Genomic DNA, 27670 nt, shown 5'->3' with positions numbered 1-27670 from the left:
AATTACCCTAATTTGAAAATATTCAAATTAGCAGCTAGAAAGTGAGCATAAAAGGAATGAGGCTGCTAGCTCTCCCATTCTTATCCAACAGGAAGAAAGTTTTCCTTAGAGGAAATGTTACTTTTGCTTGTTATCTAGCTGATAACTAACAAAAAAACCTAGAAGTCAACAATATACCATTACCATACCACTCCTCCATTTGCAGCTGTGGAATTCCATAATTTTTTAAAAAGTTTCTGAGGAAGGCTTTTCTCTGTCACTTTCCTGGGTTAAGATTTTAAACAAACAATTAAAAAGATTTGTGTATTAGTAAATTGAAAGTATCTTTTGCTGGTAATTCCTCCTTAAGTGCATGTGTTATTTCCTCCTCACTTTGCTCCAAAGAGCAAGGAATTTTAATAGGATAATTTGAAAGCTTATAAAACCATCACTGAGGCTGCAAAGATTTAAGAAGGGAATGTTTAATTTAAATTCAGCAACACCAATAAGGTATCACAGCTGGTCTTTTAAAAATCTCAACAGTTAATTCTGTATAGATCATGAAAATAAAAGCATTTTCAAAAGCTGATTGGCAATTTAAATATTACTGACTACTGCCTTTATCCATATTTAAATATAACAGAAGCGAATTCCAATTATTCAGGGAGAGGGGGAAAAACTGAACTTGGGTTTTAAGAGCTTTCTGGTAGTCAGCCTCTCTTGCCTTTAATCTTCTTTCTCATCTACTTCCATTCTCATTCTCCTCTGTATCTTTGCCTTCTCTGAAGGCAATTACTCCTACAGTCAATATTCCTGTTTGGTGCTGGCCCAAATCCTTGCTACTCGATAACAACCACAAGTTCCTGTTTCACAAACTAGCCTATCACAACCCTCTGCTTCCGTATGCATCCCATGTGAACCACAACAAAAGTCATATGTGTTTTCCATATAATTTTCTACCTTTTTTTTGAGAGAGAGAGAGGAAGTAGGTTAATGAGTTCTGATGTATTCAGTTATGCCAGATACTTACTCAGCTGGAACATTCACTGCAGATGATCAAATCACTCATTCAGTTGCAGTCTGGAGTTATTTTACATAGGGCATCAAAACAGTTTAAGTCCTTAACTTAAAAAAAAAGAAATTCCAAGAAAATTGCAGATATATTTAAATTCATTAACATAATAAAAAAAGAAACTCACTAAAACATTATCAGAAATAGCAAGTTGATATTTACAAAAATAATGAAAGATAGTACTGCAATTGTAAACATTTTACTGAGCAGACATAAAAACAGCTTTAGAAGAACAACTGCCTTTAGTATAAGCTGAGGTCAATACATTATAAAATGTGAAAACACCTTTCAGCTCTAGCTAAGATGCAAGGAAGTTCTTGAATATGATATATAGCAACCCAAAAAATGCAAATAACAGATCTAGACAACTTGCACAGGCACTATTTTCTCAGGAGAAAATGAGGAAAAAGCAAAAAAACCACCAACAAATAAAACCCCAAAAACTTGAATTCATTCCACCCATCTAAAGTACTACATTTGTTCCAAAGAGGTTAACTGTGTTTGTTCTGGCTTATTTAGATATTAAATGCAAGATAAAAGATCTCTAGGCAAAATGTAAAAGATTGTATCTTATTTTTGGGAAATAAACAGACTCCAGAGGTGTGTTCCCGCCCAGCCAATCCCGAGGCTGTTGTGCAGCTCTGCCACCTCTCAGAGCCCAATCACAGCCATGAAGGGAAACTCGTTTTGCAGTTTGTCTCGGCCGTGCTGCTGATGAATGGCTGCTTCAGGGGAAGAGATCAAGCTGTGTGGTAAATCTTCGCATTTGTTCCATCTGCTTTTCTATTTTAAACAGCTGCAGTGATCACCCTGGCACCCTACATTAAGTACATGTGAATTTCATAAGAGAAAACATTTCTGTAAGTGAAAACATGACCTGGGGAGGACAAACCTTTCTCAAACTGAACACTGCAACTTCTGCAAACAGCTGCAGAAATTTACTATAATTTTGTATCTGCCTTTCAGAAAAGATATGGCATAATCATAGCTCAATTTTACAGCTTTTACAACGTCTGCTTTGCAGCCATAGCTGGTTTGAAGATGATGTTCTCCACCTTCTGTCCTCCTGCCTAGCTCCACTTTGCAATACAACTTGTAAGATGGCAGAAGAAGTAATTTGCAAACAGAGTATGATTATTAAAATATGCAACTTGCATATATAAAAGCCTAACCTGTAAGTCTTACTTATCTTGTAACTGTGCTGAGGTTGTACTAATGTAAGGTATGCCAATCCAGGCTGGCTCCAAAAGTCACCATTTTATAGGAATGCTTTCAATAAAGCCCATTACTGATTTTAAGCCAAAAAGACCAGTACATACTGAGACAAGCCATGGGTTTGGGTGGTTTTTTTTTCCCTTTGGTTATAAACACCAATTCTTGACTGGTCAGATTCCAGGGTGGCCAAATGCTGCTTTCACTTTGTGTTGTTCTTTGTCTCCTGACATACTGTGCAGCACTGCTGTGTTCTGCTAAACAGCTTCCTCACCTCTCAAAGCTAGCTACATTTCAAATGCCAGCAAAACAAACTTCAGTGCCTTGATAAGAGTATCTACCCTACCCCCAAAACTGAAATGTTTTCAGAGTCTAAGGAAGGAGAATGCTAGCACATGCATCTACATGTGCTAGACTATAACATCGTTGTTTTTCTATTACTGTTTCTCTCTCCCACCTTAAATTCAGTTTCTTTGAAAGTTTGAATATGTTTAGCCACTTCTGAATTAAAGAAAACGAAAAGTGAAGTGAAATGGCAATAAAATGAAATTGCAGATGGCAGTACTATAGGTTGCCTTTTCAAAGTCTCACAAGAAATTACACCATCTCTTAGGTAGTTTCCACCATATTCTATCTATGGATAATTTTCTTCACATTAATATGTCATGCTATAGGAGTTTTCTAAAGTACATTGGTATATAAAAGTTAGCAGAAAATATTTCAGCTTCAACTAAATATACTTCTATAAATACATCCTATCAGCTTTTCCCATAACTCAAAACTGCTGTGAAGTTCCATGTGCATTATTTCATTTTACAGATAAGCAAACTGAAATGGGGCTCTAACTCGTCCAAGATCACACAGCAAACCAGAGAGTGGCAAGGCCAGGAATAGCACTCATCTCTCAGGCCATTCCTAGAACTGTTAAGCCCATTTCAATATTGCTGAAGCAGGAGAAGATACATTTTGGGGAGAAATGCCAGAGGAGGATTTCTTAGTAAGGAGTCAGAGAGAACACTCATGTGCCAAGTTCTTGAGAGATCAAAGTCTCGATTATATTTCTGTTCCCTCCTTGCAATAAGACAACTTGTTGAAAGTGCCTTTCAACAGCAGGACACATGAATGTGAATGCAACACCAAGTTGGCAAAGACTTCAGAAGTTAAGATTTGATCTTAAAGGCTAACTACAGTATCTTTTGATTAGCAGAATTTAAAGCTGACATGTTTATACATTCAATGTATAACTTTGCAAATACAATGACCGAACAACAAAATAAGCACAATCCCAGTGTTAATCTCTTAGGAAGAAATCAAAATTATTTGAGAACTGTCTGTATAGTTTCTATTATTTCATAAGTTTCATTTTAAAGAAAATTTTAATATTTTAAAAAGTTTTAAGGCTATTAGAGACACTTAGCACCTTTAAGGAGAATTTCAGGAAAGGAATGATAATTTTCTGTATTCAGACAGACCTAAAGTAGACATTTTGAACATTATTCTAATGGTAGCACAATATATGGTTAAGCCATGCTACCAAGGTGCTTTCTTTTGGGTCACCACTAAGGACTGGAAAAATTGTGCAAAAAGTCTCTGCACAACCAGCATGAAAAAAACAGGTCAAACTAACAAAACAAAACCCCGAATAAAGCAAAAAGATTCTACTTCACTTACCTGCTTTCAGCAGTATCTTAGATTTATGCAGATAATCCTAAATTATCACACTCTGTCAAGGAGCTGGAACACTAAATTGTGAGCTCCCTCAGGCTGACAGTTTTTCTTTCATTTGGGATTTCAAGCAGGTGAACTTTGTTTGCTTTATTTCCTCACCTCCCCACCCCCTTGTCCTGCCTCAGCAGTCCTTTCTTCTGGTATGCTCCCGTGCGTCAGCGGGATGCGTCCCTGCAGCCCCAATGCTGCATGATGCAAGAATGTGCAGTCTGGAAGGGCTGCTATTGATACAGTCCCAGCAAGGTATGTGCCTGATGGGCACACAAACTTGGGCAGATCCTGTCCGTACAGTCAGTACAGAAATCAATACCTTTATGTAGTAAGCACTAGTGGAAGTGAACAGATCTTTAAAAACAAAGTTTTGATTTCATGATGCAACATGAAATTTGGCATCATGTGACACAGGAAGCAAGAGCAATGAGATGACGATGACAGAACAGGGAAGGGAAAAGCTGAAAGGAGTTCAGTTTAGGATGCACTGACTAAGGTAGCCATCAAGTCATCAGAGACGAATATGATCTATGCCCAGACAGCTGAGACAGAAAATGGAATCTGAAATTCAGAGACCAGAGATGGTCTACCTCAAAGAAAATTAATAGGGAAAATATTGATGAGTTTGATAGTGCAGCGTAAATGTAAAAAAAAGCTGCAACAGTAATACCCTGCACATTTAATTAACATGAACATAGAGAATTTGCACAAAAACACTAGAGTCAAAATCTTTATTAGCCTGGGACTAAAGACATTTATTGAATGGATTTTACCATTCATGTTGCTTTCATTTTAAATTCTGCCAGTGTAATATTTGCAAGTTCCGCTCTTTCCTTACAATCCCTGGCTGTAAAGCTTAGTGAAGTGACTGGCTGCTAACTGCCAAGTATTCTTGTGCCTTAGCAGGATATAGGCACTTCATTCCAATAGCATGATTATATTTGGCAGTTGGCACAAAACAGGCATTAGGGTTATGATTCAACAATCTAATGCTGAATGAACTTTTATCTCCCTAACATTTGAAAATCAGACTATTAAAAGGTTAAAACAGGCAAAAAGTTTTTTTTCTACAGAAATCTTTATATTTCACAGGGCACTTTTCAAGGACAAGAACACTAAACAAGTAGCCAGAGGTGCATAAATTCCAAAGCAATATTTATTGTTTTACTATTAGCTACGCTTTCTCCTAATACCTCTCTCTACTGCCCCATGTAAACACTCACACAAAGCTCTTACTGAAAAATACTGCTTGCCTTGAAAATATTCTCAAAGATTCATGTTCTCACACCCTTCATAGATCACAGAATTTTCCTTCCCCAGAGTAGTGAAGGGGAGATAACACTGAATGAGCACCAGAAAATTATTCCTAACTTCACAAGCTACTGTGTTGCTCTCCCTCATCAACCTGTACTTCTCTCTTCCCCACTCCAGAAGCAGTAACTAGACTTCCTCTCTTGTTTCAGCTCCGTCTCCAGACAAGCAAGCAAGCAGCACCCTTTACAACCCCTGCTCTGCCCTGAGCACTGCTCCCAGCACTGCTGCACAAAGCTCTGCCTGGCTCCAAACTCACCTGAAGCAGTAAGTACAAAAGCCTCTGTCCTCCAACAGGCTGGTATCTTGAGCCAGAGGTGCAACCAGCTAGACTGACATCTGCTGATGCCCCCATCTCAAATTCTTCTACTCCAAGAAGGATGAAAATTAATCACTAGAAGAAATGGTTGTATTTGAGCTTGGACTGTGTCCTCATTCCATAAAAACCTAATGCCAGAGTTCAGCACTCGTTTTCCCCTTCACCTTATAGAGTGGTCCCTCCAAAAGGTAATAAGTAAAACTCAAAAACTTGGACAATGTAAATTGTAGGTGCTCAATGCTATTCCTGGACTCTGGTCCAAGTACAGATCTAACTACACTCACTAACACCTCTATTAATCACCCCTTTCCAAACCAGCTGGGTCTAGTAATGCATAAAGGGTCCAAAAGAAGCAAGTCACTGTGGGATAGATTAAATTAATAAATGTCCACCACTTAGGCTGGGGATATTCCCAGATTTCCAGCAGGGAGAAATCAAGCAGACCATTACACAAGCAAAGCCTTACCAGCTTCCATTTGGCACAAACTGCTATTTTCCCTGGTTCCACACCCAAAGTATAATGATCTACAATAGAAGGGCTGACTCCATCTTTTAAAGGACATTGATAACTTAAGGTTAAAAGGAAAAATTATGGGGGTTTTGTTTTCCTTTGGTTTGTTGCTTGTTTCTCTATTTGATATTTTGAAGATTAAAACTTCACAGAAGAGGGAAGGAATCGCCAAAAAGGAAGTCTGCTAACCTGACAATGGGCCAGCCTTTGGTTTTATGCTAGCTATTCCAGAAACAACTACGAACCAAACAAAAAAACCCCCAGACTATTTTGAAGTTCCATATTTATAACTCTAGGCTTCTGATGTTCATAAAAGCTTTTACAACTAGGAGGTCACTAAACAGTCACCCCAGGTATCGTATAACTCATTCATGTCACTTGGGGAAGGTAGGGAGAAAACTATTAGCCCAGTCTTGTGGGAAAACAGGGAAGAACTGGCCATCATCAGCCACCTTCTTTAATCTACTGCCAATAGATAAAACCAATAATTGTCTACAGCACCACTTGATGTTTGGCATTTGCTACATTTCCTTCCTGTCCAAAATCCTTTAAGAAGTTTTGAAGATGCTGGAATATATGTTTTAGCATGCAGGCATGCTTTAACGAGGCAGGAAAAGTAAACATTAATAAGAGCTGCTATCATAATAACTTCACACAACTTCAAACAATCAATTTACCACCATTTTGTGAGTTAAATCTTGTCACTCAGTCGCAGCAACTGACAGCATGCTCCCCATTTGATGCGTTTTACATAGCAAGTCAGACAAGTAAGTTTTTATAGATGAGCCACTCCAAAGTTAACGGTAATTTAGTTCACATGCAATCAGGGGAAGTTACCCTCAAATCAGAAAGCCTGAGTTTGAAGGGAAATGTTAGCATATATCTTTTAAGTTCACTCAGGGGCTCTTCAGAGTGCAGTTCATGGTTTCATGGTACTGTTCATGAAACCTCTGGCATTTCACAATGCCCACGGCCATCCACTCTGCACAAGATTCAACTGCACACATATCTATGTTTGAAAAAAGGTCTATTAAACAGAGTAGAAGCATAGTGTCACTAAAGAGACATGTATTTCATCTCCTATTGTTTGATATAATTAGGAGATGGGGAAATAAAAAAGCCTCTGCACATTTAATATATGCTATTATGTCATTTAGTTGCATGTTTGCTTGAGGCTTACTTCATTTGGCTGAATATAAACTTGGAAGAACTTCAGGTTCTTTTAATGCTAATGATCTAGTTCCTGCATAATACAGTCAAATGAAAAAGCTTGTCATGGGAAAATTTAAATAGCAACAAGAATACACAGTTCTCTTCAAGAAGAATTTCAACTTCAGCCTCTATTAAACTCAACCCAGTGTATAATACTTGTTGACACTGTTTTGCTCTTCCTCCAGACTGTCCTGCTGGTTCTGTAGCCCTGTTCCAGCCACTAAGCTGCAGTAGTGCAGGTTACTCACATCTCACTGCACTTGGATTTTGAAAGCAACTTGCAAATCCACTAGAGACCAATTATTTTCTTTCTAGGTGCCAAACTGTTCTATGAAGTTTTATACACCCATTGATATTTCAAAGAACTGTTCTTCTTTTCCCTTAATGGGAACTTCTAGATGCAAACATTTTTTTCTGAAATGAAAGATAAATAGAAAACTCAAAAAAAATACCAAGAGACACCCAGTTTTGGTTCAAACCTCCACCAAGAGGTGGCAGTCAGTTATAAAGGAATAATGGACCTACAGTGCCCTCACGTGTGAGGGGATATGAATTAGAAGTCTGGAGATCTAGAAAAGGAGAGAAAAGTTCTCAAGCCTTCAGGAAGGACCCTCACTGAAGAAAACAATGTTTTCCAGTACGTGGGGATAACTGCCCTCATGCATTAGGACAGACTGAGTACTATAAACATGTGCAAGAAACAAATGACAAAATATCTCCACTTTCAACTGCCTTTTTAGATGCTTGTGAGCTGAAAGTTTCATGTGCTTTCTCACCACAGGAACATAATAAAGGCAGTTTAGTTATCTAGTGTAGAAGCCACTAAATAGTATTTCAATGAAGTACCACCTTAGTGGAAGGTCAAATTTACAAATAGAATAAACACTGTGCAGACAAGTCCAACGATGTTGAAGACAACATTTCTTCAAGTGTCTTAGCAAAGATCACACTTCATTCTATTACCCAGGAACACAAAAGTTATCTTTTCTACAGTTACACAGAAATTAAGGAGGGTAATGCACCTTAACTAGCATTCACAAAACCTGTAGGTCAAGTTGGAAGTCACCTAAGTTAACCAACAGGAAGCACCAAAGACAGGAGTGCCTTATCTCATCTCTCACTGTGCTAGAGCTTTCTGCCCACCACAGAAAGGCCACTGCATCTATTCACGACCACAACCTCAAGCCGAGACTGGTGCTCTCACCAATGAGATCACTTAAGCAAGACAGAGGCCAAGTCCCAGTCATTAATGGGCCCAAGGTGACTTCACCTCCTCTCTAAATAAAGTTAAGCTGTTTAATGATGGCGACACAGCCAGCACTTCCAACTGCATTAGTCCTGCTTTACATGCAATTCTTAGCTTGTTCACAGGCCTGGAAATGAGAGCAAAAGCTATTTCAATTCTCTCATCTTGGGAGCCCAGGCATGTAAGGGGCCTGACTTTGAACCACCTCAGGGAGAAAAGGTGCTGAACCCAGAGCCCTCACTCTTTGGAAATGTTCTAACCACTAAGCTATTTCTCAGGAGTAGGGGTAGCTCTGGTTTGTTTTGTGCAAAGCCCATCTGATAGGTCTTCAGTAAACATGCTCCAAGAACACCATGTTCTGCAAGCCCTGAGAGGAGACAGAAGGAAACATTTAACCTCTGGATGGAACTACTGCCCACTTCCAGACCTGAAATAGCCTTAAGCATGGCTGAGTACCTGATGAGGTTCTGCCTAGATGCTCACTAACTTTGGCTAAAGGGTCAGAAGGATCCTGAGCTTTTAAGCCCTGAGTTGGGTTATAAACACAAGCTTCCTGAACTCAGCTCCTGTCTTTAGACTCTGTCATTGTCTTTCAGCGACTTAGTGAAAACCAGAACTTTTTTCTTGACAAATAATTATAACACAGGACAGAGGAACCCCCATGTTGGTGGCTATAAGTGCAGAAATCTGAAGTTATCTTTGTCCATTTAAAACAAACAAATCCCCAAAACCCAACCAAGCAAAAAAACCAACAAAACAAACAAACAAACAAACAAAAAAAACCCAAAAAAACCCAAAAACAAACCAAAAACCACCAGCTGTACTATAAAAACATTAGGTTTGAAAAGAAAAGCATTCTGATGCTAGCAACTACCAGAAGTTGAGTCTACCTACATTATTTCAACTTTCAATTTTTACGTTTTTGTTCTACTGTAGGGAGAACATTTTCCTGTTAGGGTTACTTTTTCCCATAGTGCCATCTGTTGCAGAACCTCACCTCTTTTATTGTTATTGTGAACAATGTATCAATGATAAAGAAGTGACAAACTTGTCAATGAAAATACTGTGAGCTTTGCCACAATCATGACCTAAACGTATCCCAAGTGGCTGAACTACCATTCCCCTGTAGGAGGCTGCAGGAAACAGTAACAAAGTGTAAGAAACAGTAGAGCACAGCACCTGAAAATACTTCCAAGATACAAGCTAACTCTTTCAGTTGCATACAAATAGTAAGGGAGTTAAAGAATTTGAAGAGTATTTGGATCTAAGAGGTCACAAGCTCCAGCCTTTTTCTTTCACTAAAAATACCACCTATGTTCTGATGCATTAGACAGTAGTAAGTAGGAAATCTCTGGGGACACAAGCAGTCTGTTGGGTCATTGCTACAGCCAGGGCTGAATTAAGTAGAACACCTTTCCCACTGGATGAGGCCTTGCCATACAGCAGGATAAAAGATAAAATGCAGCTAGGAAGTTTAAACATGCAGGGTCCCTCTGAGCACACACCAGCAACTCCTGTGCACCACAGTCACACAGCAAAGAATGTATTGCTTCTAGCTAGTGAGGACAGCCAAAAAATTATATTTTCTACTGTCTCTCTTTTTGGTAGTGGATAATTAACAGCATTTAAACAGATTTTAGCCTTGACAATGCAGTAGTTTTACTCTCTTGGAATAAAGAAAAAAAAAAGGCAAATAGCAACACTGTCACACAACACATTATTTTACTTAAGATAATACAGTGCAGTAGAAAAAAAATATTTAATTCCAGAGATAGCTTAAACATATTTATTGGTAATTTTGTTCAACAGGAACTAAAAAGTCCTAAAACCTTAAATGTCACCCCTCTCTTCCCACCTAGAATCTACTCTTTTGTTGAATCTGTTCTTAGAAAAACTGATTATGGCCATTGTTTTCCCTTAGTACCTCTGTTAGTATTTTCTGGTTAGACTGGGGAAAGTCAGTGCCACGGCCAGCAACAGAAGACACCATCATACATACTCAGGACTGATTTCCTTCACAAACCTCAGCTTTTTGACCCCAACTCTTTCAGTTATTAAAACATCACTGTAGTTGGGTAGGGGATTTTTTTCTGTTGTTGTTTTGGCTTTGGGTTGTTTTTTTGTAATACGTGGGAGTGTATGCCTCCTGTGTTCAGACGTGGTGACATTGTGCAGTGAGTGCCTTTTTCCTTCTTTCAGTTTTGTTTCTTTGAAATACATATTGATGCCACAGCTTCATTAACAATACAAAGGTAATATTAGGAAAGTTTCAGTTGGAGATAAATGCCTTACAAAACTGAAATAGTGACGATCATGAATTAAAATAGAAATAGGCATGAAACTTGAATATAGTGGTGAATATTCATAATTAATATATAAGGTGCTGATGCACCTACTATCATAAACTTCTTATTCATTAATATTTTTCTTCTCCCTTTCCTATGACTGTGTCAATCATCACTGCTTTAAGTCAGTTATTATTACATTGTATCTAAAGAAAACTAGCAAGATATCATGACCAACAAAAAAACCCCTAAAAATATGCCCCATCTCAAGAATTTTTCATGTTACTGTTCTGCAAACAGAAATAGCATCAGATAAAAGGGACATTTTAGTTTCATTTTTCAAGAGTTTTAGAATAATACACCTTCATTTATATTGATGGCACTTCAAACAAATCAAAAACTGGCAACAAAACATGAGACATGAAGTCTCCCCCAAGTGTTCCTTCAAATTCATTACATCTTCCTGGAGCAGGTGCACCAGCATAAGTTCATTCCATGAGGAATTCTGTGAAGCACGTACAAGTGAGGAATGTCTATTTACTGCTGTGGTAACTGGCACACCTGGTAGCCCACACTGAGCCAATTTAGTCCTGAAAACACTGCAGCTGCATTCATGACATTGCATTTAACCTCCCAGGCCCTGCTGAAAGATACACCGCACAAATAAATAGAGACACTGTGCTTCCAGGCTCCATATGGCCCATCCAAAAGTTGCTTCCTGCATCTCTCTACTCACAGTGTGACTTCTCAGATTAAGGGACAAGTGTGAGTGTCAGCTTGGCACAGTGATCACACTTATGGCCACTGGAACTCAGGGAAACCTGACACCTGTAAGAGGAGACACATGATTGTTCGTAACAAATGGAAGAACTAAGAGAGTTTTGAAACAGAATCCTGCAGCAACATTTCAAGATGCTTCTGGCCAGACCAACCAGCACAGGGGCCTCAACCCTGCAAGCACATGCATGCTTCACTCCACCACACAGGAGCAAATTTAGGGCTGCTCCCAAGAATAACAGGCAGATGGGACTTTTTTCAGGATAATGTCTGTGGTACACTACACTTTTAATGAAGTACCTGCTGGTTTATTTTTAATCTATGGTTTTTAGATCATGTGATGGTATTAAGGGTAAGTACTCTCAGTAAAGCAGTTCCCTCTAAATGTGACAGTAAGTGCCCAAAATACTACTGCTAAGACAATAAATACTTCAGAAGAAAATCAAGGAAAAAAAAAAACCCAAATCCTACCACAACCATCTAATTAAACAGATGTGTTTAATATAATAGTAAATTTAACCTGAATAAAGAAAAATGTTTTCCTCTTGTGGAACAAAACCAAATTGTGTCCTATTTCTGTAGCACAACACACTTTCCCCCTCTTCAAAAAAAGATACCAGAAGCTGAACTTTAAAAAAGCCATGCAAACATGTATTTAATCCTAGATTTCTGAAGGCAACATATTTAGAAGTGTTCTAAAAAGAAAGAGAAGATAAATACTTAATGCTTTGATTGGAAAAATTATTTTAGCATTTTCAGTCTTCACCAAAATTCTTGTTGAACTCACCTCATTAATCTAACTGGATTACCATTACTCAGGTTAAATTCTTCACCCACCTTACAAGGCCTTCAAAGCTTTCACACTACTTTGGCTTTAATATTAAGCAGTTTTGGACTGAAGTAAATAAATTTCACAGCATCTGGACAAAATGTGGTTTTCTCCTAACTTGATGGAATTTTAAGACCTCAGGTATTTATTTCTCAATGTGACATCTTGTCAATAAAAATGATTTTAAGGGCCAAGTTAAGTTTTGAGATGAGGCAGAGCAAGTTTCAAATTCCAGTTCAGTACAGATCCCACTCACACTTGAATGAGATAATGATACACCCAAGGTAAATGCTCTAAGATTTTTACAACTTTAAATGAAAACATGAAACTCCTAATGCTTGAGAAGATCTACTTTGTCTGTTCAACTGCATTCACAACCCACTCACCTGAGAGAGGCAAACCAGAGAGTGCAATGTGAGACCTTCATGCTCATAGTTTTTGGCTATCCTAAGGGTATTTTTCTTGCTGTTCTTCATGGGACTTTCATTTATTTCCCAGGAAGCCTTTTCCTGCAAGCACTTTGTCAAAAGCAGCACATTTTCACAAAAATGAGGGTTTTTTGAGACATCAATCAACTTTGTAACAAGCAAATAAACACTTATATTCTGGCAAATTCTAAATTTCACTCTCAAGAAAACACACCAACGAACTAGTTCCAATATTGTGGTGTGTTGATGGTGGCTGCATGCCAGGTCTCTACCAAAGCTGCTCTATCTCTCCCTTCTTCAGCTAGTCAGGGAGACAGAATGTAATAAAAGAAGCTCCCAAGTAGGCCAAGGTAAGGACAGAGAGAGATCACTCACTCAGCAGTTACCATCACAGGCAAAACATACTTAATTTGGGGAAATTAATTTAAATTATCAATAAATCATAGTAAGATAATGAGAAATAAACCCAAAATTTCAAGCATCTTATCCCCCCCCCCCCCCCCAACCCCACTTTCTTCCTGGGCTTAACTTCCCTCACAATTTTTTCTACTTGCTCTTCCCTAGCAATGCAGGGGAACAGGGAATGGGGTTGTGGTCAGATACATTGTCTCTGCTGTTCCCTCCTCCCCAGCTCCAGGGGCCTCTCCCCACAGGAGGCAGTTCTCCATGAACTTCTCCAAAGTGCATCCTTCCTCAGGGCTGCAATTCTTCTTGAACTGCTCCAGCTTGGGGTGGAGCCATTCAGGAACGGACTGATCCAGCATGGATCCCCCTCAGGGTCACAAATCCTGCCAGCAAAACCTCTACAGCTCCATTCTCCACAGGGCCACAGGTGCTGCCAGGAGCCTGCTACAGCACAGGCTGCCAGACTTCCTCAGGCATCCACCTGCTCTGGTGTGGGATCCTCCACACCCTGCAGGTGGAGATCTGCTCCACCACAGACCTCCACCAGGACATCCCGCCTCATCATGGTCAGGACCGTGGGCTGCAATGGAATCTCAGCTCCAGCCCCTAAAACACCACTTCCCCCTCCTTCTTCACTGCCCTTGTCTGCAGAGGTGTTTCTCTCACATATCCCTCCCTTCTCTCACTCCAGCTGCTATTACCCAGGGCTTTTTCCCCTTTCCTAGAAGACATTATCCCAGAGGTACCACCACTGTCACTGATGGGCTTGGCCTTGGCCAGTGACAGGCCCAAACTGGAGCCAAATGGACATTTGGGAAATTTTCAGCAGCTTCTCACAGGAGTCACCCCTGTAGCTGCTATGAAGCCAAAATCTTGCCATGCAAACCCAATACAAATACAGAGCCAAGGGAGTAAAAAATAAAATCCATTTTATATTAAATAATCTGCCACACACATTTCCTGGACTTGATCTCCTCTACAAGAGAGAAATAAAAAAGATTGCCGTAAGAGCTTTCTAGAAATTTAGAATTTGCATCAATAATGAGAGCACTCTCTTTAGGATGCTCTCCTGCAGATGATGCCAGATTTCCAAATCAACTCTGTGAAGAGTCATGATCCCATCTAGTTACATGAAGAGAAGCAACTGCCACAAGGACATAATAGCAGCTTCTCTTCTATATTTTCTTACAGTAGCAGAACATTGTTGCAACAGAATATTATACAGCATGCTGCTTCAAATCCTTATCATTCCATAACATTCAGAATTGTTAAGAACTCAAATAACTTCTTCAAAGAAGCTTCCCCTTGCCATTTCGAAGTCTCAGGGTTCCAGACTTCTCAGAGAGCTCAATATTCAGAAACAGAAACTATGTAAGTGGTATCACACTATTTTGAAAAGGAAGTAGTTTACAGACTTTATTATCCACGTGAAGACTGTCTTAGTCTGTTGGAGATGGAGAGCTTTATTTCAATGAGCATCAGAATCTATCGTTGTACCAGATTACATACAGAAGGAGAAGATATTTCATATGATACTATCCCTAGGAAAACCACTTCATTCTATTTCAAAATTATGCTTGGCTTCAGAATTTAGAGTTAGTTCTTTGTTAGATTGCCTCTTATATTGTATATTCATAATAAAAACTTACAGCACATCCTCTTTCCAGTTTGATTTCCACTTATATTTCTTAGCAGTTTTAGACAACAAAGGAGCTCAATGCTTTTTACCACTCCTGTCTAGTTGGAAACAAATGAATTCAAGTAGTACTGTAGCAGGATACTCTACCCCTAAAGTGGTCAAGCAACTTGGACAATGTCCTGTTTGCACAGCCATCAGTGGTGGCCTGAGCTCAGGCCATGGGCTGGTTTTGGTGTTGAACTACACTAAACCCCAGTTCAGTATCCTGATAGTGAGGCAAAGATTTGGCAGACAAGCTGCTAAGCCGACCTGGCAGACATGGGACTGGCAGTCAGTCACTGATACTATCAAAGCCCACCACTCTCATAAGGTAAGGTTTCTCTGGCATATTCCCTCTTGACACTCCTCAGGGTTAGGAGAGAGACCTGCCCACGAGCATTGGTAGGGTGAGTTACATCCACTTTACTTAATTATTCCTTCCTGCAAGCTTTACTATAATTGCTTTGCAATAGTGCTCTGTTCTATCCTATACATACACTGCCAGCAGTTCTAGCTTTTCTACTGTACAGGAAAGAACACTGGGGCTAAGATTGGATCCAGCCACACCTGGACCTCTCTCTGAGAAGGAGTTTAGAAGGGGGTTCCTTTCAGAACCTCGTGGTTCAGCAGCAGGACTTGTCACTTGTCACCCTCAACAAGTACACAGAGCAAATGTTCAGAAGATTAGTATTCATTTTTCTGCTGAAGTTTGGAATACACATGATGATAGACATGTATGTTTGTTTCTGTTACAGAATCAAGAAGGTGTCTCCTTACAGCTGTCTAAAACAGCTAGATACAAAAAGAAAAATTTCACACCAGACCATCACACAGGACAGAACCAGACAGGTTATATTAGTAAAGGATAACCTGGGATAAGTTTGCACTAAAACCAGAGACTTTCAACAAAACTTCAAGCTTTAGGCCCCCCATGCCAGCATCCTGACACAAACTCTGAGATTATATCGTCAAAGACATTTTACTCCTCAAAAGGCAAATGCTTATTCATGAAGTTATTGTTAAACAGGGAATTTGTGAGTCCAAGTGAGTGTGCAACTAGAGAAATTTTCCGTTTCCCAACACAATCAAGAAGGGGTTTAGAAGATAGTATTAAAATCTGATTTTATTCTCTGTAAAATGCATCTTCCCAAGTATTTTTTAGCAACTGCTTTTTTGAAGGAACAGCCAGCAAGTCATTTAGCTTCCATGTGAGATTGCCATCAGAACTTTGCAATTGCCTTAGCATGTTTTTATGCACCTGCATGAAGATTGATTACCACTGGAAATGACTTTTGAGGCACGTGGCTACCCTACCCCAGAGCTCTGACAGCCAAGAACTGCACCTGCCCCCAAAACATGCGGATGTGTGACACCCTGCACCACAGACCTGGGCTCTGAGAGGAGGAACACAGGGGGAAGCCACATATAAGGGAAGCACAGCTTACCAGTACAAAATTAATTTCTGCATCATGAAGCAGCCATATTTTCCACTGCCCTTAGGAGTAATGACCTGCACACTAAATTCAGAGTGTATAAAAGCAGCACTTTTCCCAAATCTTCTATCACTATACACAAACATACCAAAAACTACAAAAAAAACACAGAACAGTCTATGCTTCAATCTCAGGTATTCATTTAATGTATAAGCTACAAAGAGTTAACTACTACCTTTAGAATCTAAAATTAAGATTTTTACATTGCACATTACAAATGGTATCTTCTGCATTAAAAAACAGCTTTCATTCCTAGTGAAACCTTACTCAAAACCTTGAATCCTTTAACAAAAAGGCCTGACACTGAATAATGAAAAAAAGAAGCAACATTTGACATTTCCAATTTACACATACTCTTCTGACAGATTATAGACAATATCAGCCAAGCAGAGTTGCCATGTTCTGAATAGCAAGAAAAGCAGAACACTACAAGCCAAGATACCAATATGCCTTCTAAAAGCCAGACAAAAGCATTTCTTTTCCATTTGGCTTATTTTCCTGCCTTGTGGAACAGAACAGTAGCAATAAAAATGTCAGAATTAAGCTTCTCTTACAGAACACTATTTATACATCAATTTCTAGGTAAACATAAGCAACCATTACAAACATAACTCTCAAAACCAAAATGTAACCTAGGTGAAGTTATAAGGTTTCCTAAACCTTTTCTGTAACACAAGTAGGAAGGACAGAATGGACACAAAGGAAGTTACAGCAACTATCAAAAGCATATCCTGGTAAGGCCTTATCTCTGAAATGGTGAGCTCCAGAAAACGTTTTGTGCACAGCAGTTGCCAATATTTAGTACTGTTAAAGGGACGTAAGCTTGCACTCAGCACTAACTTGAAATTCACAGAAATAGAAAGTTTTTCCTAAACTTTTTCCTTTCTTTGGTCTTTCTTCTACATGGTTATCAATGTGAAACTAGTTTAGAACTGAAATTTAAATAAATGGAAAATCCAAACAAACGGTTTAATCTGAGTGGAATGTGCTGTTGGCAAACAGGCTGCATTTAAAGCTAAAAGTTTTGTAGCACCAGAACACCAGCAACAGGCTCAGCAACAAACTGCAATGGAAAAAACATCTTTCAGAAAAGAGGTGTTTCTCCTCCTCCCAGAAACAAACACCATCCCCTCTCCCTCAAAAAAAAAAAAAGAAAACAAAAGAAAAAAAAAATGCACACAGGAAAGGCTTCAGAACTTTAAATAAGTTTGCGTTTTCAGGTTTATTCCTCCTTTGAATAAAAGTCACATTATTCCATGTTTACTCTCTGGGAGTTAAGAAATCCTTAACAAAAATATTTGTCTCAGAAGAAAACCATTTAAAAACAATTCAATACCAATCAACAGTATCCCAGGGAGAGAAATTTGGTGAAGAGGTGATTACATCTTGAGTCTCAAAGCTCAGGCCCACAAAGCCAGTCAGCTGTTTAGGCAGACAAGACTTGCCAGGAAAGACCTGCAACTAAGAAACTTTATTATTGACTCCAGAAGGCATAGCATAGTGAAAAAAGTTACAATTTTTAACTAATTTACAGGGAAAAAATAAAAAACATGTGTTTTCAGAAGCAGTTTTCAGTGCTTTTCTACAGTACAGTGCCTGAATTGAAAGTAAGTTCTTGCAGTTGCACAGAAGGGACACATTATCAGATTACATAAGCAGCATCACCTCTATTTTTAAAATACCAGCCCAGTATATTTTTGGGTAATATTCTTGCACTAGAACACAGCACTGGGTGATACTTTTAACCCAAAATTACATGAAAGAACTAACTTTGTTTCTACATAAAGCTGAAGTAAGAAAAATGGTAAATTGTTTACTAGGTTTAAATAGAACTAAACCAGTTCACCTTCCCAAACCAACTTTTGGCAGTAATTTAACCTAAGCTTTCCAGAAAAAAAAAAAAAAAAAAAAAAAAGACAAGACAAAGGGAAAGGGAAAGAAAAAAAGTCAGAGTCACTGAAAACAACAAAAAGGCAGTAAACAAGAAAAAATGCCAACACTTAACTTTTTGGGCTTAATTGATTTATGTAGCTTCAAGTGAAGATTTCCATGTTTCCACTGATTTCTGGAGAGAAACCTAAGCTTTTCCCACTCTCCAATCCCCGTTAAACTGTAAACAATTTACTGGAATAGAAAACCATACTGACAGCAAACCATATTTTTGGAAATTTAAACACTCGGTATCCACAGGAAAATATAATCAAGCTTTCAAAACCTTTTTTTCTGTCCCACAATGGTATATTCAGTACTTTTCCGCTATGTTTATTTTAAAAGGAGAAACCCTGACCTGAAGAAAAAGTCAAGAGTAAGATGACAAAACAGCAAGTATTTCTTCAGTGCTCACTTTGCACTTGTCACAGTAAAACAGTGTCATTTTCTTTAAAGTAATATGCTTTGGTCAGGCTAACAGAAGATACATTATTTTACATAATCTAGAAATCCATACTTTGTCTTTACTTAATATTGTATGCTAATTTACAAAAGACTGCAAAATCTTAGAGCTTTTCCCTTTGCTTGAACACCTCCTCAAGATACATAAAATTTCCCCATTTTTGAGCAAAAATCAGCCAAATGTATGCCAAAAGCCCAATATGAGGACAGCTATTTACTAATAAACAGGACAAACAAATTCTATTATAAAACCCCCCCAAAATATAAATAAATTGACTTTTTGGAAACTTAGAGCAGATCTTCTAGGCAAATCAGCGCAGAGAGGGGAATGATCACTGCTACCCATACACTATTAGAATCAGAGCAAGAAAAACAATTTTAGATAGAGACACTAGAACATGAGTGTACACTGGAAAGGATCATATCCAGTTATGAGTTGAAATGAACAGCCAACTTCTAAAATTACCTCTAGAAAGAGAAACAGAATCAAAAGAAAGTTTCAAAAAAATCTAAAAAAGCATTCATGTGACTTAGTGACTGCTAGATCAGGAGAACAGATGCTGCTATTTACAAAATGCATTCAAGCTGAAGCATTTCTGGTTCCTACAGATCTCTAGGTATTAACTCCTATTTAAAAAAAAAAAAAAAAAAAAACAAAAAAAGACAGGGAACAAATATTTTTGAACCAAGCCACCAATGTACATCCTATAATTGCTTACCTCATTACTAAACAGCAAGAGATAAGGAAACATTTCTGTTTGATTTCTTGAGTTTTAAAGTACTTCAATGCAGTAAAAAAATAAATATCAACCAAGATATTACCAGAAGTGTGCTTCATGCAAATAAAATTTGTAGTTATGATGTCCTGAAAATCAATGCAGCAAAATCACATAAATTCATAAATTTACAGATAATTTCCAACAATTATAAGGAAAAGCTGACTAAGCAAAGCTCATTTCCATACACAAAGAGCCACATATCATTAGCATTGGAAATTATGGAAAGGCTCAAACACAGAAACAGCATTAGAAGTGCCCCAGATGCCCTACTTGGCATCACTTTGAGAACCTCCACTGTTTTCAAGCAACTCCTTATTCCAACCAAAGACATTCCCAAGGTCAGCAATTCTGGAGTTGACAAGCTCAGCAAGAGAAAATTTTCCTTCATCTCTCTCAACAGACTGAAGCCTTAAGAAAGAAGGCAAGTAGGCTGAAGCAGGGAAGAGTCAGATAAGGCCATCTGAGTTTTATTGAGCATTTAAGTCTTTGAGAAATATTTTCACATGCCTGCTCAGAATATTCCCTGACATGTCAAGATTAATTCTTCTCCATTAACATCAGCCTGACCCCACACATGTGATACAGACCCACCATCAGAACATGTTTACAATAATACTGCAGAGGCAGCAGATGCCATAAATAAGACTGATCATTTTAAAGCATCATGTCATTACTTCAGCATTCTCTCTCAATTTGACAAAAGCAAGAGTATTAAACACCACCAAAAAGCCCATAACAGACAGATGTTTCTAAACTAGTGATCTGGTAAAGCACCATGAGGATTTTGAAGGGAGCACCCTACAATGAATAATTAGACCCATTCCATCCAATATCTGGAAGAGACAGAACATGCTTTTGCTATGAAGTGAACTTACAAAAAAAGATGTTTTAATTCACTGTATAGAAGAGTACTGTGGGAAACAGGAACTGATTTGGGTATTGGCATTGTGCAGAGGGACTAGTCAGCTTCCAGACGGATCAGATTCGCCAGCACCAGTGAGGATATCATATTTAAACTCTTAAGCTTGAATAGACTATAAATTTCAACTGAGACACCTTTCTAGGGTGGCTGACCAACAGTAAGAATCACAGGGGAACATCCCTATCATGCAGCAGGACACAGTCAAATTAACTTAGACAAAAATCCTAAACCTAACAGATCTGCCTAGCTAGAGATCTCAGTGTTCACTAAAGAAAACTACTAGTGTTGTACAGGAAGGCTAAAAAAGTCTTTAGACAAAGATATAAAGTAATTTTTCAAAGATTACCCCCAAGAAGATTAAAGATTTGTAAAGTTAGGCAGTCTTCCATAACACCACTGATCAGTATAAACCATTTGGGAGCAATGAGCATAATTTTCACCCTTATTACTCTTAACAAGTGCGCACCATAGAGCTCAAACACAAAGCAAAGAGTGAATTCTTTTGTGAATTCACATTGCTAGAACAAATACAGCAATGAAACAGAAAAGTAACTCCTATTTTATCCTCTGTGGATGCACACAGGGGAATCACTACCTCCTCTCCTGGCAGAGGCTTTATTTGTCCCACCACAGTGGCAGAGGACACAATGTCTGCTTCGGCTATGACCAGCAATCTTCCCATCCTTTCTGGATGCCCTTTTAATTTAAATGACACAAGTATTCTGCCAGGCTTTGGAAAGGAAGGATATTCCCTTCTATGTCCTCTGCCAAGCAAGCGTAGATCCCAATCAGTCCCTCAAGGTTTTAAGACAGGAAAATTTATTTGGCTGCTCACGTGACCCCTCTCTTCTGTGCCCTAACAGCCCCCAGCAAACTCTGGAATTCTGATACATTGATCCACTAAAGCAGCAGGCCTGAGAAAACAAAGAGATAATCAACACCACCCCTTCAAGCCCACCTGATGCTTTTATGTATGAGACAGGTTTCAGACCACAGGTTTGAGCACTGTTTGTCAGGTAAATACATTCCTGAAGATCAAAGGGAAAGGACTTAGATGGCTCTTGAAGTCCCTCCAAACAGTTACCAATACAAAAGACAGAAAAAGAAGCTGGAAGGAAAAATCATCCAGCTAGCAAAAGCACCTCACTCCTGCCTGACGTTTAAGAACAGTTTAGATCTAAAGATGAACATGACTGGCTAAGTCTATCCTAATACTGACATCTTCCCCAAATGTCCAATCCAAGTCTTTCTGGAATTTAGATCCATTGTTCATTCATTCTAGCTCATGTTTTCTTTGTTTTTGCAGCAGGATTTTCATCCCTTTTCATCACACTTCTTTTTGAATATATTCTCTTAAGCCTCCTTTTAGCTGAGCACAGCACCACTAAGTACTTCAAACCTTCTTCACAAAAAAACTCCAAAGGACTAGAAGATATTCTACAAACTCACATTAAATATTAAAGTAATTTTAAATTATATGATTGCTCTCCAGTTTTCTTACTCTCCTTCCCAGCTCATAATCCATTCAACAAGCCATAAATATTTGTTAATCAAGCCTTTGCTGGACTGGCCCTCGTAGAGGCTGTACCAAGTACTTGTTACCTGACCTCACCTGCCTTCTGGGGATGGTTGTCCAGCTAATTTTACTCACTAAGGTGCAGTTTATAGATCACAATTCCCCAGCTTGTCAATAAGGCTATCATGAGAACATTGAGGACTCCAGTATATCAATCTATTAATATAATAGAATCTCTCTGCACCACAAGGCCTGTTACTCCATCACAGAAACACTAGCAATGCTGGATTTAAAAGAATTTATCCTGGCTAAGTCTGCTTTGGCTGTTGCTCAACTTCTTTTCCTAGGCACTAAAAATGTGTTTCAACACTGGTCCAGTATTTTTTCTTTGAGCTACAGTTAAAATCCATCAGCTTCCTCTTCATCCCATCCCATTTAGCCCACACTGAAGAGGCATGCACCAATTAATCTGAGTCTGCTACTTCCCTCCATTATCTTGAAATTACAATCCACTACATGAGATCACTTCAGCTAGCTGCTTTTTTAAGCACTCTGGAATTAATTTCACCAGGCCCTACCAGATTTAAAATCTGTTCCTTATCCAAGCAACCTACAGGTTTTCCCTCCAGCCTAGGAAGGTACTATTTATGCTTTTATGGCTACTGACTACACAGGCCGGATTAACCGTTTCAGAAAACATTTCAATCACCTCAGCATTATCTGTTAATCCACTAATCTGTGCATCTTTTATTTCTTGCTTTCTTCCAATATTCATTTTAGCCATGCCTCCTTATGTTTTTGACCATCCTAGATTTATTCATACATCTTTGTGTACTTTCTATATGTTTCCTTTGTTTACATCAATGAAAAGATCAACAGAGAGCAGAGTTATTTTTTCATTACTAATTTTCCCCTTCAATGCAAGTGTTTGGTATCACTAGACTACTTCTCAAAGAGGTAGAGATTGTTTTTTTCTTCCTTGTACTTGCCCCCAGTCAAGCTCTGTGTGCTATATTCTCTGCTTTTTGACACTTTTGGGATTTTATGCTGTTGTCATCTGTTATCCTATGTAGACTAGAATCTTGTTGCACCAGCAGAACCCGCCCTCCATCTATGTATTCTCTTTGTTTATGAAGAGAATGAATTTACACACCCAGCATGTCCTGCTGAGTTTTCTCCACTGAATGGTTACAAGAGATTTTAATTATCAAATCTCATCCTTTCAGTGATTCTTCTCCAGCTATGGACAGCCACCTTGTATTGATATCCCACTGCTGCATTAGTGATTGATCCACCAGAGGCTGGCAGAAGACTGTCCATGAGCATGTGTTTAGACCTTCCCCTGCTGTTCTTTCCCAATATATTTGTGCTGGTGTGCGGGCACCCAGCGCACCGGCAGGAGTGACGCACTACTCTGCAAGGTCACAGGCACTGTGCTATAAATACATGCAAAACACCCCAGCAGCAAGAACTTCCCAAGAACCTAGGGACACATCTTGGGGGCTTTACCTCAAAAACCATTCATCAAACATTTATAAATGCAGGCATTGAAACTGTTTTCACTTGGTTAAAGCATTGCGATTGAAATATGTTCAAAACACTTCTTAAATTATCCATGGAGGTCAAGGTGGCTTTAGGAACTGGCTTTTGTTAATAAAAGCAAAAATTAGAAAAAAGGGAACTCATTTGTTGCCATTGTCTTTATAATAACCCTTACAAAAACAACTCATTTATTCTAAATGGGAAAACCTATGTATTCTCTCAGGTAAAAAAGTATATGTTATTATACATATAAAGACATAGAGCCTACAATGAGAAAACTCATTATCCTGAACATAAGTCAAATCAACAGGCATTTATGTTAAGCAATAATTAATTCTACAGATTCTGATACAAGCAATATTGTTTATTTATAATATCATTATTAATGCTATTTATTAATAGCAAAAAAGAAAGCTGCACACTTAGTACCCCACCATACATCAGAGGAATTTTTATCCTGGGGAAAGAAACCCCCGAACATAACAAAGGCAGGCTTAGAGGGATGCCATGCTGACACAGGCTGCTGCCCAGCCTGCAGCTTGCACCAGCCATCCAATGCATTCTACCAACCTGCTCCAGACACAAAGCTGCAAAATCACCAGGAGCACCAGCTGCTCAGGCCTAGATATTTGCTGACTGCCCCACCAGGCAAGAGGGCACTGACTCAAAGAAAGAAATAGCAATCAGTCCACATGGAAAATTCTAATCTTTGATGTCCTCACTGATTTATGCTGGAAGCAAATCTGAAAGATAAATAATGCACATTTTGCAGTTATCCATAGTGAGGCAGCTGGGGAGGGCAGGAATAAAAAGACCTCTGAGTCCAGGCTCAGAGTTGTAGTCTGGGATGGACCATCCCACAGGAGAGAGAATGAGGGGAGCCCCAGCTCACAGGACAACTCCTGGGTTCAAAGTTGCCTCTCCTGCCCTGGGCTCCATGCCATTTAATAACTTTGGACAGCATTATTGTACATATTGCTGTGGACTTCAGTATTGGTTCAGAGCCCAAAACAGGGAGATAAAGTAACACAAGTGCTGATGCTGTTCTGAATGGGATTTCACATTTTTAGAAACTAACCTTTGGAAGTACTGCTGAAAGCCACAAGTTCTATGGGGTGGTAATATTTAATTTAATAGTTTGCTCTACCTGCCATCTTCACTGCAGAGAACTGAACAATATTATTCTTGGTGATTAAACAACAGAAAACCATTTCATGCCTGGCAATAGTCCTCAGCACCCAAAACAGAACACCTGCACTGGATTATTTCTCCAACAAATGTTTGTTGGATGCAAAGATTAGAATGAAAATTTTCATTTATAAGTACAGACACAAGACCTAAGATTTGCCACTCTATATTGATAAAATACAGAATACTTCTCTCTTAGATCTATGCTCCTGAAAAGGAAAATATACAAAAGCAGCTTTTTAAAATTTTCTTAAAATAATGTTGTATTTGACTTTATTTTGCTTAACTTATTGGTAAACTTTTACTGCACCTTGTGTGTACAGCTGGTTTCACAGCTATTAAACCTTTGACACCTATGTTTATTAATCAAACCAGCAAGGACCACAGCATTTGAACTTGCATTTGCTGCATGAAGACAGACATTCTCTGCCAGAACTTTTTGGCTTAGTTAAAAAAAAAGAAGCTAGTAACAAAGTTTCTAAACCACACTAAAACTTGAACAGACCACTAACTTCAAATACATAAAAACATAAAAGGGAGTCATCCGGTCCTGTAGTCTGACCTCCCCCCAAAATGTAGGTGAGAGATCACCAGCTGTTTGGCCTTTGAATAGACTATTTTGGTATTTTGAACCTGACAAAAACAAGTCTTCCCTTAGCAGTCTGTTGCAGTAACTCATCATTCTCACTGGTAACAGACTCACTTAGGAACCTTTAACAGGGAAGATGCCAGATGAAGTTTTCAGCTCAATATTCAAGTTTGGGGTGGTTGGTCGTTTCACTGGCTTCAGTTTTTAACTTAGACCATGCTTCAAGCTCTTCACTTAGAGCACGTGGAACCATCAGCTTTGAGAAAAACCCCACACACAGCCTAAACTGGGTAGAGTAAGTTACACTGTATTGATCACACTGCACACTACTAAGAAGTTAGACAAAACAAACAGAAACTCTTTCAGCTCCAATTACTCAAACCCGGAATGTATTTCTATATATATAATAACAACATAAAATGTTATTTATGTTATACACATTTATGTATATAATGTATAAATTATTCTATCTATAGTACTTTCATATACTATTATTATTTTTCCCTGGATGTCTCTATATTGAACCTGTTAAAGTTCAGGGAGAAAAAGCACAGCAGTGAGAAGCAGGCAGCTATCTCCAAGCCCAGCTCCCTGTATTCACTTGTGATTAAAAGAAATCCCCGAATTTCCTTTTCCTACTCTGCAGCTTTAGCAGTGCTGCTGGACCTGTTGATACAAGAATTCTGAGATCTGTGCAAAAACTTGAGGTGAGCAAGACAATCGCAATGCAAGTAACTATAATTAGACTGCAAGAGTGGAAGAGTACAAAGTAACATTTATTTTTGTTAGCATTAGGTCAGTAAATGTAATCCTCTATTGGCTAGGCTGCCTGTGATGCCTTTGAAAGAAAAGTTTGGATCCTATCGATGCCAGTGGAAAAACTATTTACCAATAAACAAGAAGGGCATTCTGACAGGCTCTGCCTTAACAACAAGCTCACATGGCTTGTAAAAGCTCCAAGACTTCTCACTTATATTTTCAATTGGCAACACTAATATCAATACCCAAATCCTTCCTGCTTCTCTGTTGAAGTTAACAGGGTAATACCACGGCACTGATCATACAGACTGAAACTAGAGCGTTAAAGTTGTCATTTTAATGCTTCCTTGGGGATGCCCCAACTTTCCAGCCATTCATTGCCAAATCCTCTATGGTGAATTCCACTGAGAGACTTCGTGCTTTTTCACAGAATAGTTAGGGCTGGAAGGGACCTCTGGAGATCATCCAGTCCAACCTCACTGCCAAGGCAGGATCACCGAGAGCAGGTGACACAGGAACATATCCAGGTGGTTTTTGAGTGTCTACAGTGAGATATTCCCCCTCCCTCCCCCCGCTGCCTTTCAAAAACGCTTTTCCAAGTGTTTATTCAGGGAGAGAGCCGTAGGGGTGGGGAGCACTTAGCACGTATTAATTGCAGGAATAAATCTGACAGGGTGGATCAGACGCCCACCTCGGGGCACAGATGAACCCTGAGGGCGCCCTGCGTGGGCCGAGGCAGCCCACGGGCCGGTCCCAAAGCCGAAGGGGCGGCGTGCCGCGCTCACCTGCACCCCGCCGAGGATCGCCTCGCTCTTCTCCCTCACGTCAGGGAAGGGGCACCGCTTGGACAGCATGAGCAGGCGGGCCAGCGCCTCGCCCAGCCCGTCCCGGGCGGCGGGCACCGGCAGCCCGTCGGCGGCCGCCCCGGAGGCGACGCTCTCAGCGCGGCGGAGCACGGCTTGCCCGATGGTGTCCAGGGCGGCGGCGCGGGCGGCAGCGTCCCGGCTGCACAGCCCGTCCCAGCGCACCTCGCCCTCCCGCTCCTCCATGGGGCCGCCCGGCCGCTGCTCCCCCGCCGCAGCCGCCGCCTCCTCCTCCTCCTCAGCAGCCCCGGCGCGGCCGCCCCATGGCGGGCTCCCGGCAGCCGCCAGCCCGCCCACACAGACGACGACGAGCACGGCCGCGGCGAGCGCAGAGCCCGCTGCCCGCGAAGCATGGGGGGCAGCGCGGGCCGGTGCCCCCGACAGCCGCCGCCGCCCTCCCGCGCCGGGGCTGCCGAGCGAGCGGCGCCGCTGCGGCTTCGCCTTTCCCGGCGGGGAGAGGGGCGGCCACCACCCCGCGGCGCCGGCGGCTCCTCCTCCCTGCCCCGGGCATGGAGGGAAGGGGCGGCCCCGGCCCTGCCTCTCCCGGGGCGGCCCCTCAGCCCTCCCCGCCGGGGCCGCCACCGACCCCCGGCAGTCCCCTCACGCGGGGTTGGGGGGAAATAGCCCCACCCATCGCGGGGAGCC

The 27670-nt window shown here is 40.0% G+C and overlaps 1 protein-coding gene across 1 annotated transcript in view; it reads right to left on the bottom strand.

Moving 5' to 3' along the window:
• The window catches only part of SESN1 (sestrin 1), a 77735-nt gene extending 50524 nt beyond the window's left edge, over positions 1-27211 (bottom strand). The window contains exon 1 of the mRNA XM_058021400.1: positions 26948-27211. Coding sequence (XP_057877383.1) covers positions 26948-27211 — 264 coding nt within the window. The remainder of the gene's footprint in view (positions 1-26947) is intronic.
• Positions 27212-27670: the final 459 nt, after the last annotated feature.

The sequence above is a fragment of the Melospiza georgiana genome, chromosome 3 (genome assembly GCF_028018845.1).
Source record: "Melospiza georgiana isolate bMelGeo1 chromosome 3, bMelGeo1.pri, whole genome shotgun sequence".
NCBI classification, from domain to species: Eukaryota; Metazoa; Chordata; class Aves; order Passeriformes; family Passerellidae; genus Melospiza; species Melospiza georgiana.
This window is presented reverse-complemented; position numbering and strand designations above follow the sequence as displayed.